The 12358-nt window shown below is 40.4% G+C and overlaps 4 protein-coding genes across 4 annotated transcripts; 1 reads left to right on the top strand and 3 right to left on the bottom strand.

Moving 5' to 3' along the window:
- Nucleotides 1-246: 246 nt before the first annotated feature.
- Nucleotides 247-1408, bottom strand: LOC135433107 (ketohexokinase). Its single transcript, XM_064689067.1, has one exon. It carries the CDS (start codon nucleotides 1271-1273, stop codon nucleotides 305-307), a length of 969 nt encoding a protein of 322 aa, XP_064545137.1. The 5' UTR covers nucleotides 1274-1408; the 3' UTR covers nucleotides 247-304.
- A 404-nt stretch (nucleotides 1409-1812) lies between these two features.
- LOC135433294 (peptidyl-prolyl cis-trans isomerase-like) lies at nucleotides 1813-2680 on the bottom strand. The gene is made up of 2 exons (XM_064689308.1): nucleotides 2535-2680; nucleotides 1813-2465 (listed from the first exon to the last, which is right to left on the bottom strand). Exon 2 carries the CDS (start codon nucleotides 2425-2427, stop codon nucleotides 1933-1935), a length of 495 nt encoding a protein of 164 aa, XP_064545378.1. The 5' UTR covers nucleotides 2428-2465; nucleotides 2535-2680; the 3' UTR covers nucleotides 1813-1932.
- A 1808-nt stretch (nucleotides 2681-4488) lies between these two features.
- Nucleotides 4489-5870, top strand: LOC135433266 (ketohexokinase-like). Its single transcript, XM_064689278.1, has one exon. It carries the CDS (start codon nucleotides 4569-4571, stop codon nucleotides 5841-5843), a length of 1275 nt encoding a protein of 424 aa, XP_064545348.1. The 5' UTR covers nucleotides 4489-4568; the 3' UTR covers nucleotides 5844-5870.
- LOC135433267 (peptidyl-prolyl cis-trans isomerase-like) lies at nucleotides 5858-6492 on the bottom strand. The gene has a single exon (XM_064689279.1). The coding sequence runs from the start codon at nucleotides 6416-6418 to the stop codon at nucleotides 5924-5926; it is 495 nt and encodes a 164-aa protein (XP_064545349.1). The 5' UTR covers nucleotides 6419-6492; the 3' UTR covers nucleotides 5858-5923.
- Nucleotides 6493-12358: the final 5866 nt, after the last annotated feature.

The raw sequence follows: 12358 nt of genomic DNA, 5'->3' as shown, positions 1-12358 counted from the left end.
ATGCCGTGCACAAGCTCTCTGCAATTTACGAGCTGCTGAAACTCAACTGTGAACTGAGCTGAGCTCAAAAAGCATCCGACTGCACTGAATTAAAGTCAAGCTAAAGCTACTTCCGATGTGGCTTTAAGTTGAGTAGAGTATATATATTCTTTATCTGCCTTGAAACCCATTTTGTAACTCAATATATCTTAACTAAACTTACTACCTCTACCATATCCCACACATATGAGTCAAAATCGGTCGAAAGAGTTTTTAACCACAAGGGAGTTTTTCATTTCTGAATAGGAAAACGCAATTGCAACATTTACAGTACAGGTGCCATCAAGATATCGGAAATGTGATCGAAGCCGGATTTGATGCATTTGTAGCTGACCATCAGATTGGCAAAGTTGGCTGCGATCTGATGGGAACGCTCGCGCACATAAACGGCATAGATGAAGGCTCCAATAAACACTTCCGTTGCGCCATGACTGTCGACAAATTTTTTTGGCCTGTAGGCAGTCGGCCGATGGTAATCGCTATTCTGGTCCATGATGCCGACCTTTTGTAGATTCCATAGAAGAACGACTAAAGGTCGCTTGAGATTAATGCCGAATCGAATGCCCAGATGCTCGTCGATGCTGGTGCAGGCCTCCCTTGGCGACTTCCATTGTTGTTGGTCGGCCAATTGCCTATAAAAGAAGGCATATTCACAGTAGTCAACCATCGGCCAATGTGCCTTAAACGATCCATCCATATCCATAGATATAACTATTTTGTCAGTTTGCGTTGCATTATAGGCCTCCACAGTTTGCATCATTTCGGTGGTTATTTCGGGTCTATTGCCTCGAAAATGTACCCAACCGTATTTGCTTAGATCGAGCTTCTTGAAATCCTCCACAGTTGGGTATGGAAATGAGTTATTGCAGGCGATAATGGTGCACGTTCCCGAGGACTTGTTAATTATGACCGTTGAGAATGGCGGATCCTGATTGGAACGTGGACAATTATCGATTTTGATGCCACGCACTTTCATATCATGCAGCATAATGCTGAACATGGGCGCTGTGCTCAGCACACCAAAGAATTCCACGTCCACGCCCAAATTCCGCAAAACAGTGCAAGTATTGGCCGCGTTGCCACCCCGTTGCCAGTAGCCCTTCACGCTGCGCTCGAGCTCATCGATCCTTGGAAATCGCTTAACGATCGAAATGCAGTCGATGACCGAGTAGCCCACACACAAGACCGTCTTCTTGCCGACTGCCCAGCTTAGTTTTCGATTCAGCTCGTCCATCTTAAAATGCCAAAACCTATTACGTATATTCGACTATTCTTTTATATGTTCAGACTCATAATTTTGTTCAGATAAAAATAAGTAAAATGACAAAGTTGTGTGGACGTGTAAGCAAAAAATAGAAATACTGTTGGCTCGGGAAACCCCTGTAGGTATTCAATTTAAAAGAAAAATAAAAGCTTACTATAAGGCGATTTAAAAGGAGAACAAGGTATTGCTACGGAACGGATGAACCTACAGGAAAAGAAATCTCTTCGACATGGAAAAGGAGATACCTTGCACCTAGTCGCCGTATTTCCTCTACTTTTTAGATTGATGGTTTTATCGGTCAAGCATGGCTGAATCGATTTGGCTTGATCAAGGTTCAGAGATGCAAAGGCAGCCTGTGGTCTACCCCATTGAACGGAAATAAACAGAAGGTCCCATTGCTTAGCACCTCTGTCCCTAGTTGTTACCAAGCCTTTAAGCCCAGATAACAGACGCAAAGAATATGCTGGCCAACCAGGCTGGCGAATTTAGGAGAATGGAAATATACGAACTTTGCTTGCAACGCCCAAACATATGTATGTGTATTTTAAACTATGTCTCGAATAACATTTAAAATTTGAGTTAAATCTCAATTCGAAATATCGTTGACTGCCAAATAAAGAGGTTCCTCTTTACAATGCGCCACAGTCCTCAATGAGAACCTTCTTTGTGGTTGAGCCAGAATTGGAGCCCATCGATTCGACCTTGCGTATGATATCCATGCCATCCACGACACGACCAAAGACGACATGCTTGTTGTCCAGCCAGGAGGTCTTCTCGGTGCATATAAAGAACTGCGAGCCATTCGTATTGGGTCCGGCATTGGCCATCGACAGGGTGCCCGGTCCCAAGTGCTTCAGCTCAAAGTTCTCATCGGGAAACTTGTGGCCATAGATGGAGCGTCCGCCCGTTCCATTCTGGTTGGTAAAATCGCCACCTTGACACATGAAATTTGGTATGACGCGATGAAATGGAGAGCCCTTGTAGCCGTAGCCCTTCTCCCCGGTGCACAGAGCGCGAAAGTTTTCGGCGGTCTTTGGAACCACATCCGAACGCAATTCCATTGTAATACGTCCTAGTTTCTCGCCGCCGGCGTTAATGTCGAAATAAACACGTGGCAGCGACATTTTTGCTTGATTACACAATTTGCGAAAAAACGCCAGTTCTTTAACAGACAATAATAATAAATATATTTGGGTTTCAGAGAAAAAAAAATGTTTGTTAACTTATTTACCGATTTCGTAGCTTTAACAAATAGAAAGTAAATACTTTTAGGTCCGTTCTGTTGTACAGCCTTATACGGAATACTGAATCGGGCAAACAGCTTCATATTATTGAATAGACAAGCGTTTCAAGGCCTACTTTCAGCTTGAAATTTATCATTTATTCCGATTTAAATTTCAGAGACTAGCAACTAGAGACATGCTGAGAACTTGGCTGACACTCTGTAGCTGGGAAATCCATAAGCAAATAAAGTTACACCCGAAATTAATTGCAGGTAAGTGAGAGAAATTGAGGAAAGCGGGTTGTTACAATTTAAGAAAATATCCCTCTAGGAAACCTAATGAGCTATTCGCCAACGCATGAGAATTTAAGATTTACCAATGCAATAAATTAAATTTTGGGTCATGGTAACTGCCCGCTTCTCTAACTTCTCTAACATACATTAGATAAATTAGCCGTAATTATTTAATAGCTGAGTCTTTCACTGCGTCTTTATCAACATCCTACCTGGTGAGTTTTGGCCCTGTATCAATAGTATTATTGATCGATTCCAATTAACTAATTGGAATTTATTAAAATTCAATTTTTTAGAATATCACTTGGAACAAAATTATGCAAAAATATATCTAGAGAAAAAGGATCAATATTGAAAAAGAAAAGGCTTGGTTTGTCCAAGATTATTTACAGACAATTAAAGCTAAATATTATTGTGTCTATTAACAAATTTTTCTTTGTCCTCCCACTATGACCTAGTTTCTTACTAGTATAGCCTACTGAGGGACACCTTCACACATTCTATTGATTTGTTGTGTGATTATACCCTGAACCCTAAATGCGATCTAGCCATGTCCGTCTGTCCGCCCGTATGTATGAACGCGTCGATTTCCGTACCTATAAGAACTATGGACTTCGAAATTTTCCCGCACAGTAAGTTTTTGCTTGCAATAATCGATAACGTGCCCCGATTCCAAGCAATCGATGGAAATCGATATAGAAATCCTGCTTTTTAAACAAATCTTTCAAGTCTTAAAAGCTCGAGTAACCAAATTTGACCTCTAGCTTCTAGACATGTATAGTCTAGTCTTGAATAGTATACACCTAATTCTGTTTTTACACGGTAAATTGGTTCCAGAAATAACCGTGTAAAGACATTGATCGTATGCAAAAAAAAGGTGATTGGTTCCTTATCTCTAAAACCAATTAAAATTAGTGAAAAACAAGGATTTGTTTAAAAACAACTATTCATGTTTATTTTATTAAGTCACATATATGTATAATGTGTATTTACACAAGCATAGTTATGAATGAAAAAAAGATGCTCTCTAACCTTGTAAGTAATGTAAGTTAAATGTATTACAAGTTCAGGAACTAAAAACAATTATTCAACTTTTAAGGTAAAAAAGCAAAAAAGAAAAAAATAGCCGAATGAATATAAAATATTTTGTTGGTGACCTTTTATATTAATACATTAAAATTAAATTTAATGTATTGTTGGGAAAACAAATTCGCTTAAAAAAAATGTCTTTACCAAACACGCCTGATTGCTTTGGTAGTTCACAAAATATTAACGCATTACGATTGCTCTGACAAGTAAATTTGCTTGTATGCACAAAAAGGAATTCACCTAAATTTGTGATAAGAACATATTTCACAAAAATTTAATTTAACAACAAAAATGTAAGCCCAATAGATTTAAAATCGTGCTAAATGGTTTAAAATCGAGTACAAAATTAAAAATTGTTGTATTTTCAAACCGTTTTAAATCAAAACCGTGTAAAAACAGAATTAGGTATATATGCATCAAGTATCTTTCTTTTTATAGCTATCATAACAAACATATTATATCAATCAGTTTTTGGTTGTTATTTACAATTAATGCATATACCAGAGCATATATGGATTTCGTAAAGACTTCAGCCAAAGTCTCCAGTTTATATGCATCACTTGCGCCTATCTCCTGTTTTTTTGCTTTTAATCACAGTTTCGATCGCCCATCAAAATTACGTCAAATAGTTTACAAAATTGAACTGATTTTTTAGCAAACATGAGTCCGTACTGCGCCCTGAGCATGACCAAGCCGATGCTGTGCGTTGGCGGCATGTCGGTGGATATTGTCGAACAATGCGAAACTGGGCCCTGGGAGGGTGAGAAGCTCAGATCTGTGGAGGCCCGCTGGCAGCGCGGTGGACACGCCAGCAATGTGAGCTTTGTGCTGAGCATGCTGGGCGCCCGGGTGGAATTCCTTGGCGTGCTGAGCCGCTCGAGTATGCTGCGGGATATACTGCTAGAAATGGAGCGGAACTGCATTGACTTGAGCCACTGCCCCAGGACGGATGAGAATCCGGCGTTCACCATAGTTATGAATGAACGCAAGACTGGCTGTCGCACCATTTTGCAATGCAGCCGAAATTTCCCATATGTCACAATAGACGACTTCAGGAAGCTCGATCTAAGTCTCTATGGTTGGGTGCACTTTGAGGCGCGCAATAAGCTGGACATCATACCGATGATCCGTGCCATACTTGATTATAATAATGGACGCACAGAACGCATACAGATATCGCTGAAGGTGGACAGCTGCTACAAGGAGAACATCGATCTGTTCGATATGTGCGACTATTTGATATTCTCTAGGGAGCTGGCGCTTGATCTGGGCTGGCAGACGGTGCAGGAGACCTGCTTGCAACTGGCTAAAGATCTGCCGCTGCCGTACAGTATCAATGTACGCAGGCCGTGCATAATTTGCTCCTGGGGCCCACTGGGTGCCGGCTGCTTGGATAACGCAGGCAAATACTTCGAACTGGCCGCGAGCACAAAACAAAAGGCTAGGGACACTTACGGCGTTGGGGAGTGCTTTACGGCCGCCATCATTTATGCGCTCTACGTGCGGGAGATGCCTCTGGCAGATGCCGTCGCTCTGGGCAATCTTGTGGCCGGGCATAAGGCAACCAGTTCGGGCTACAATCACATATCCACACTTAATACTTATCCCGTAACGTTGACGAATGTCATCGACCATCGGTCCGAGAATATGTCTGAGGACGATGAGGCCGAACACGTTATCTGCAGAAAGATTATGAACCGCAAAATCCAGCCCAGTGATGGCAAGTTGGCCACCAAATTGTTGCAAAGATTCGACAGATCCAACTATGGGCCAGCGGAGAAGGACTCCTCCGACGACAGTGAGCCACATTCACACCAAGAGCCGAAGCCAGTGAATATGCCCAGCTCAAGCATACGTAAATCTGGAACCCGAGTGGCAAGAATCAGTAGGAAAAGTGTTCAACTAAAAGCCAAACTGTTAAGAGGTAGTAAATAAATGGTAACCAATAATTGAAAAGTAAAATTGGGTTTTTAATTACGTTTCGATTGAAATGATTACAAGTGTATATGCCCCCTTTACAAGTCGCCACAGTCCTCAATTACAATCTTCTTCGTTGTCTTGCCCGAGTTAGAACCCATCGATTCGATCTTTCGAAGTACATCCATGCCATCGATGACTTTCCCAAAGACGACGTGTTTATTGTCCAGCCATGAGGTTTTGCCAACGCATATAAAGAACTGCGAGCCATTCGTATTGGGTCCAGCATTGGCCATCGACAGGGTGCCCGGTCCCGAGTGCTTCAGCTCAAAGTTCTCATCGGGAAACTTGTGGCCATAGATGGAGCGTCCGCCCGTTCCATTCTGATTGGTAAAATCGCCACCTTGACACATGAAATTCGGTATAACTCGATGAAAGGGACAGCCCTTGTAGCCGTACCCCTTCTCCCCGGTGCATAAAGCTCGAAAGTTTTCGGCGGTCTTTGGAACCACATCCGAACGCAATTCCATTGTAATACGTCCTAGTTTCTCCCCATCTGCGGTTATGTCGAAGAAAACACGAGGAAAGGACATTTTTGCTATGCAAGGAAATTTACATTTGTGGACTTTTAGATTTCTTCCCCGACTTTTAATAAATTATATTTTAAGCCTACTTAAAGTAATATTTCGCTTAGACTGAAGAACAGGGAAGATCCGTTTTCTACAAGACAAAGCAAATTAAATTCAATACAAATTGTTAATTGCATTTTCTTTAAGATCTTCGAGAAACAAATAATATCAAAGCGCAAAAGGAATATAATAAATAATTGGTTATTTTGTATGAGAGATGTAATGAAAATGTTTTCCCTTGTGGCACTTAAAGGTCAAAGCCATAAATTGTTGCAAAAATCGTATAAATGGTGAATGGAAAATGGGAAAAACTGTTGCGATTCTGCATGCAAAAAGAATGTGACATAACCTTAAACCGTTTAAACCGGCCATTCATTACGTATGCGCCACGCTGGCCAGCGATAATAATTACCTTGCCAGCCAAACCCAACTGCTCCGTCCTGGCCAAAATGTAAAGGCAATAAATTATCAGATATTCGCCAATATAGGTGTATATATATATATATACATATATATATATGTATACATTTTCAATTGATTGCAAAGGGCTGCATCACCATTTTATTTTCGTGTTGAAAAGGGTTAACATTTTGGGCAGTTTTTAATGCTTTTTCATGGGCTTTTGGCTATTTGAATTATTGCTAGATTATTTAAATAAATTGCAATATCAGCGTAGAGATTTTGGCCACGCATTTGCTAATGGAACTGGCTGTGAGTGTCGGTGAACAGATTAAGAATTTCATATTCCTGCGGATATAATACGTAAATAGAACCCACTTCTGTGGCATTCTGTCAACTAATAATGTATCCCAAAGTTCTTCAAACAACAATTTAATTTAAGAACTTCCCATCCTATGGCAACACATATAAGGCATTGGGGATGTTATCTTTGATGTTCCGCACACCGCCGCCACAACAAAGTTCTACAAAAATATGTATACATCGCATAATCTTATACGTTCACAAGTAAAGAAAATTAAATATTTGACAACGACAGTTGGACTGAAGATTAGAAGCGCGCTTTATTTATTGTATGCCTCATGAATCGCTCACATAATTATAGGGGCCACGTGGACAATGGGGATCGTAAATGAGGGACATTCCTTATCATCTTATTTGCATTTGCTGGCTGTGAAAAAATTCGAAATGCCTAAATGCCCTAAATGCGCAGAATTTTGATTTATGTAAGTGGTTGGCCGGCCACATGCCTCCTCCGACCAGCCAGTCCGCAATTAATTTTTATTTCCAACGCAGTTCATTTTAGTGGCAAGACCGGAGGGTTGGTCCAGTCGCTGCCAGAGACAAGTGTGGCACAATAAACACACCTCCAAACAAAAGCCCGAGCTGAGAGCAAAAAAAAAAGTAAGGAACATAAACAACGACTGCGCTATACCCTGTCTAAACACATGAGGCTCAACAGATTTCCATGCGGATTATCTTTGTTGATTCCCATTTCGAACTAAATATAAGAGATATATTTTCATCAAGTTTTCCATGTTTTTCTTATACATTTCATACAAGTCGAGTATACCCCATGAACGAGGTTTTTTCATTAGCGTTGACTTGTACCGCTGGCAAGCTGAACGGAATGGCAGCAGAGGGCGGTTCGCGTTCTGCTAAACTGAATATGGTAGTGAAAAAAAATCGACAATAGACAAGATATAAGAAATGGTAAATAATTTTTGTCGTCGCTGATTTTACAGCAACGAATTTCAAGTGTGTGTGTGTTTGGGTGTGTGTGTGTGTGCAGCGTGATGACCTCATTAATTTTCAATCTGAGCTGGATTACATGCCGCTGCCCAGCTGACGGCCACGGCCACGGCCACGCCCACGTTCAGGCGCATGATGAATCTCTTCCTTGATTTCATGCCGCATTCCGCATTCCGCGTGCCCCCGCTCCGCACTAATTTATGATGATAAATGAGTTTCAATCAAGCGGCAGAAGTGAAGCCAAGTCGGCCAGTTTCCGTCGCGGCCACAGTTCCTTGCCTTGGCGATCCTGTGCAGCAGCAGCAGCAGGAGCAGCATCAGTCCAGTGGAAATTGTATGTATAAATTATCCATAATTTGATTTGACTTGGCTCGTCCTGACGCAGATTTGTTCGCCTGGCATGAGGTTTTTCATTTGAATATTTATGAATTAATTTATCTTTTTTTTTGTTTTTTGGGCAATATTTACAATATTTTGTTTACTCGCCCGACAGTTCGAGTATTTCGCGTGCACTTTTCCAGTCAACAATTTTTCATGAAATCCAAAATTGAAATATCAAATTAAGAGCCACGCCCACCCTGGCATTTCGACTGGCTGGACAAGTAGAAAGTTTTCATTTTAGCTGTGTAATCACTTGAGCAACTTTTATCTATTTGTTTTAGGAGATTCAACAAAAATTTCAGCTTTGTAATTATTCACATAAAATTAAACAAAAGCCTTCGAGGCAACAATTTGATGAATTAATCATTTCAAATTGTCGTCTAAGACTGGTCGAAACAAAAGCTTCTTTTGACATATGACAAATATAATTTGCCATCATCCTTTGCCCACAGAAAAAGGGTTGGGGCATTATATTGGTTAAATGTGAAGGAATACTTGTGTTAAGAGAAACTGTGTATGGTGTCGATTACCCTCCAGTGCAAATTTATCTCCTGCCCTTACATGCAAATATTCGCCGTGTTTTTTTAATACCCTATGTATGAAATAGTTAGAAGCAGACATTCGCCGACTGCATAGAGTATACAAAACTAGCTCAAGGTGAACTAAAGCTAGATAGACTAGATAGATAGCTATGTTACATCGCCAATGAGTGTGCCTTTCTTTGCGATTCTCACAAACGTTCTCATCCGTTTACTAATGCCCCCCTTACTAAATAGGCAGAAGCGACATATTCGACTGCATTAAATATAAAACTAGATAAACTAGATAGGTTACCAGCTATCTATTTTCCTTCTACTAGGAGTATTGGCTTTCTATGCGATTCTCATCAATTCAAGCATAGACATATTTTTAATTTATTGTTTTAGTTATTCGATTTTAGTGTATTGTATTACATTCTTTATAATTAAATATGTGTGTGCATAGGGGGCATTCTCATCTTCAGGTTTCAGGGTATCTCTTGCTTTCCACTTTAGCAAATTTTCTTTATTTTTACAGTTTTTTGTTATTTTTTTTGTTGTGCGCTCCCGTCCCGTATTCGAGCCACTTCCGCTTCATTGGGCAATTACGCAAGCAGCGCTTTGATTATGCTGCAGCGCGCAATTGTTTTGACATTTAATCAAAGCGAGCAACAAAGCGAGTCCTGGCGGGGGCTCTCGCAGCTGTACAGGATGCACCATAAAATGGTAACAATATGCAATGGGGCACCGGGGGTTCAGCTGCTCGCCCGGGCGATCCTGTTCCAATGCTGATAAGCTCGACTGGACACTTGGGTAATTGGGTAACTTGCTCGTCCAGCACGAGCACGTGAACAATGGGCCGCATGGCCTGACAGTTCAATGTCCGCGTAATGCAGCATGAGGCATCAGTATCAGCAACAGCAGCCCCCAGCTACGCTCCTGTCGTCTGGGTATTCGAGTCCAGGCGGCAGATCAAAGCGCGTTTTGGGTCGCTTGTCGTGTTTGTGTTTACATAGCCCGCATCGACTCTGGGACAAAAGTGCTTTTATTTCTTTTATTATACGCCATGTACCTCCTGTTTCTGTATCTGTTACTGCTGGCAAAGCAAACCGAAGACCTGGCAGCAGCAGCAGCAGCAGCAACAACAACAACAACAATCAGCACGGGCCACATCCTTCGATAATGTCAAACAAAAAGGCAGCAATTTGAGTTTGAAGAGCGACCTTGCGCTCTGCCTCAGCTTGCTGTTCCTGTCAGCCATAAAACTCGACTATGTAGTTAAATGGATGTGTACATACATATTTATACATATACATACATGTCATCAGCTCAATGTATGTAAGTATTTGTAACATTTTCTTTTATGCTCGCCAAACTTTTCTCATTTTGTTGGCCTGGCTTCATTTTCTTGACATTTCATTTCAATTTCTATAGCACAAAAATTGACTTCCGCTTCCGTTGAAGCGCTCAGCTTGAGCATTCATCTAAACTTTCATTCATATTTGCCTAAAGTTTTGTTACCCCACAGCCAGGTAAAAAGTGTGCATGCATCCGGTATTTTACCACGTAGAGGTCTCCCTTGAAATCTTACTTGAAATTAACGCAGCTTTAATACCAAATACGGAGAATTTGAACAATTATTATTAGTATATTATTTAAATGAAACAGAATTCCACTTGTACTTTCAGAAGAACTACTAGCCTGGTATGATACACATGTATGTACATTTCATCGCCTTTATATACGATTTTCAAAAAGTCAATAAGGTGGCAGAAGAAAGCGACAGCGAGAGCGCAGCTGACAACAACTGAGAGACCAGAAGTAATGTAAACCTAGTTTACATTTTCCCAAAGTTTAGTTTTCTTGGTGGAAAACAAGGATCAAACATTCTATGAGCGCAGCTTCAACTTTGGCCGGATAAGTGAAAATAAAAGAAAAGTCGGAGGATACATTTTTTTATGAATTAAATACTTCCTTATATTTAAATCTTCGACCTTATATACTATAGTTCTATTTTCTTTATCAGTATCAACAGATAATTTAATAAAGCTATAATATGAATATATGTAGTTTGTATAATCCTTGATTCGGTTAAGTATGCATGTAAAATGTAATAGACGAAACGCTTAAGCTATAAACATTTAGTTCCAAATTTAATATATAAAATACTCTCTTTTATTTACTTTTATACTCTCGCAGGGGATATTAAAATCTTTGACCTCATAAAGTATATACATATGTGCCTTATCAATATCAACAGCCGAATCTATATAGCTATGAGATAGTATGTTCATTTTCAATTAAATAGAAACACATGTAGCTTACAAGTAATTTCTTCTTTTCTTTGCAAGAAACTCCACAGCAAATTTCCTGAAATGTTTGTATGTGTGTGTGTCTTATATATGTATATGCAGCACTTTATCGATTGGCTGACTTAATTAAAACGTGCTTTGGGCATTCAAAAAGTCACCGACTCTGCTCATCCTGTAATTTACCTGCATGCCTTACCTTGCCCAGTTAACCGAGCGAAAGCCACCCCCAAATGACGAACTGGCGGCTGTTACACAATCGTTTGCTTGGTTGCGGTCAACGTTGCGTATGCGTAATTAATGCCTTGTGGCTCTTGATAAACACGATGCCAACCTTTGCACTGCACCCCGCCCCGCCACAACCAGCCCCTCGTCCGGTCAAGATCTTATGCATCCAGTCAGGCATTGTGATGTTATTGTTGTTTGGCCTGTTTGTTTATTTGTTAGATTGTTTGCAGTTGGCTAACAGAACCTGTAGATCTGGCATATCTATGGCTAGCATTCATTTTCACATGAAGAACCCCTCCTACCCCTACCACCACCACCCCCCTCCCCTGCTGGGATTGATGCTTTGAAATTTGCTTGATATGTAACTTTTGCACGCGTCTGCTGAGTTTCGTAACTTTATTTAAAATAATCATCTTTGGAATTTTGTTTTGTTTGCTCTACCGCTCGCAGGCTGAGAAACTAATTTGGGCTACATTTGCGTAAATTTCTGCATGTGTACGCAAATTAGCCAGAATGTAAATGAGTTGGGCTTCGCCAAGTGGGTGCCATCAATAAGTCAGAGAGTGAAACTTCAACCTGCATTGAAAGTTTATTTATAATAGTTAACCCACATATTTGGCTCGAATAGCCAGAATCACAGACATAATTCATCACCCGTTAAGGCATAGGATACCTTTTATGCCATTTCTGATATTATAATTATATAAGGAAATATGTAAAGCCTAGAGACATCTCCGACTGTATAAAAAACTATTTTT

Source organism: Drosophila montana, unplaced genomic scaffold, assembly GCF_035044405.1.
Source record: "Drosophila montana isolate Dmon_TW-CO22-7 unplaced genomic scaffold, ASM3504440v1 contig_3217_1, whole genome shotgun sequence".
Taxonomy (NCBI): domain Eukaryota; kingdom Metazoa; phylum Arthropoda; class Insecta; order Diptera; family Drosophilidae; genus Drosophila; species Drosophila montana.
This window is presented reverse-complemented; position numbering and strand designations above follow the sequence as displayed.

Excerpts from the sequence above, each read along its gene's own strand:
- LOC135433267 (XM_064689279.1), bottom strand. The coding sequence starts at position 6,418 with ATGTCCTTTCCTCGTGTTTTCTTCGACATAACCGCAGATGGGGAGAAA.
- LOC135433266 (XM_064689278.1), top strand. The coding sequence starts at position 4,569 with ATGAGTCCGTACTGCGCCCTGAGCATGACCAAGCCGATGCTGTGCGTT.
- LOC135433294 (XM_064689308.1), bottom strand. The coding sequence starts at position 2,427 with ATGTCGCTGCCACGTGTTTATTTCGACATTAACGCCGGCGGCGAGAAA.
- LOC135433107 (XM_064689067.1), bottom strand. The coding sequence starts at position 1,273 with ATGGACGAGCTGAATCGAAAACTAAGCTGGGCAGTCGGCAAGAAGACG.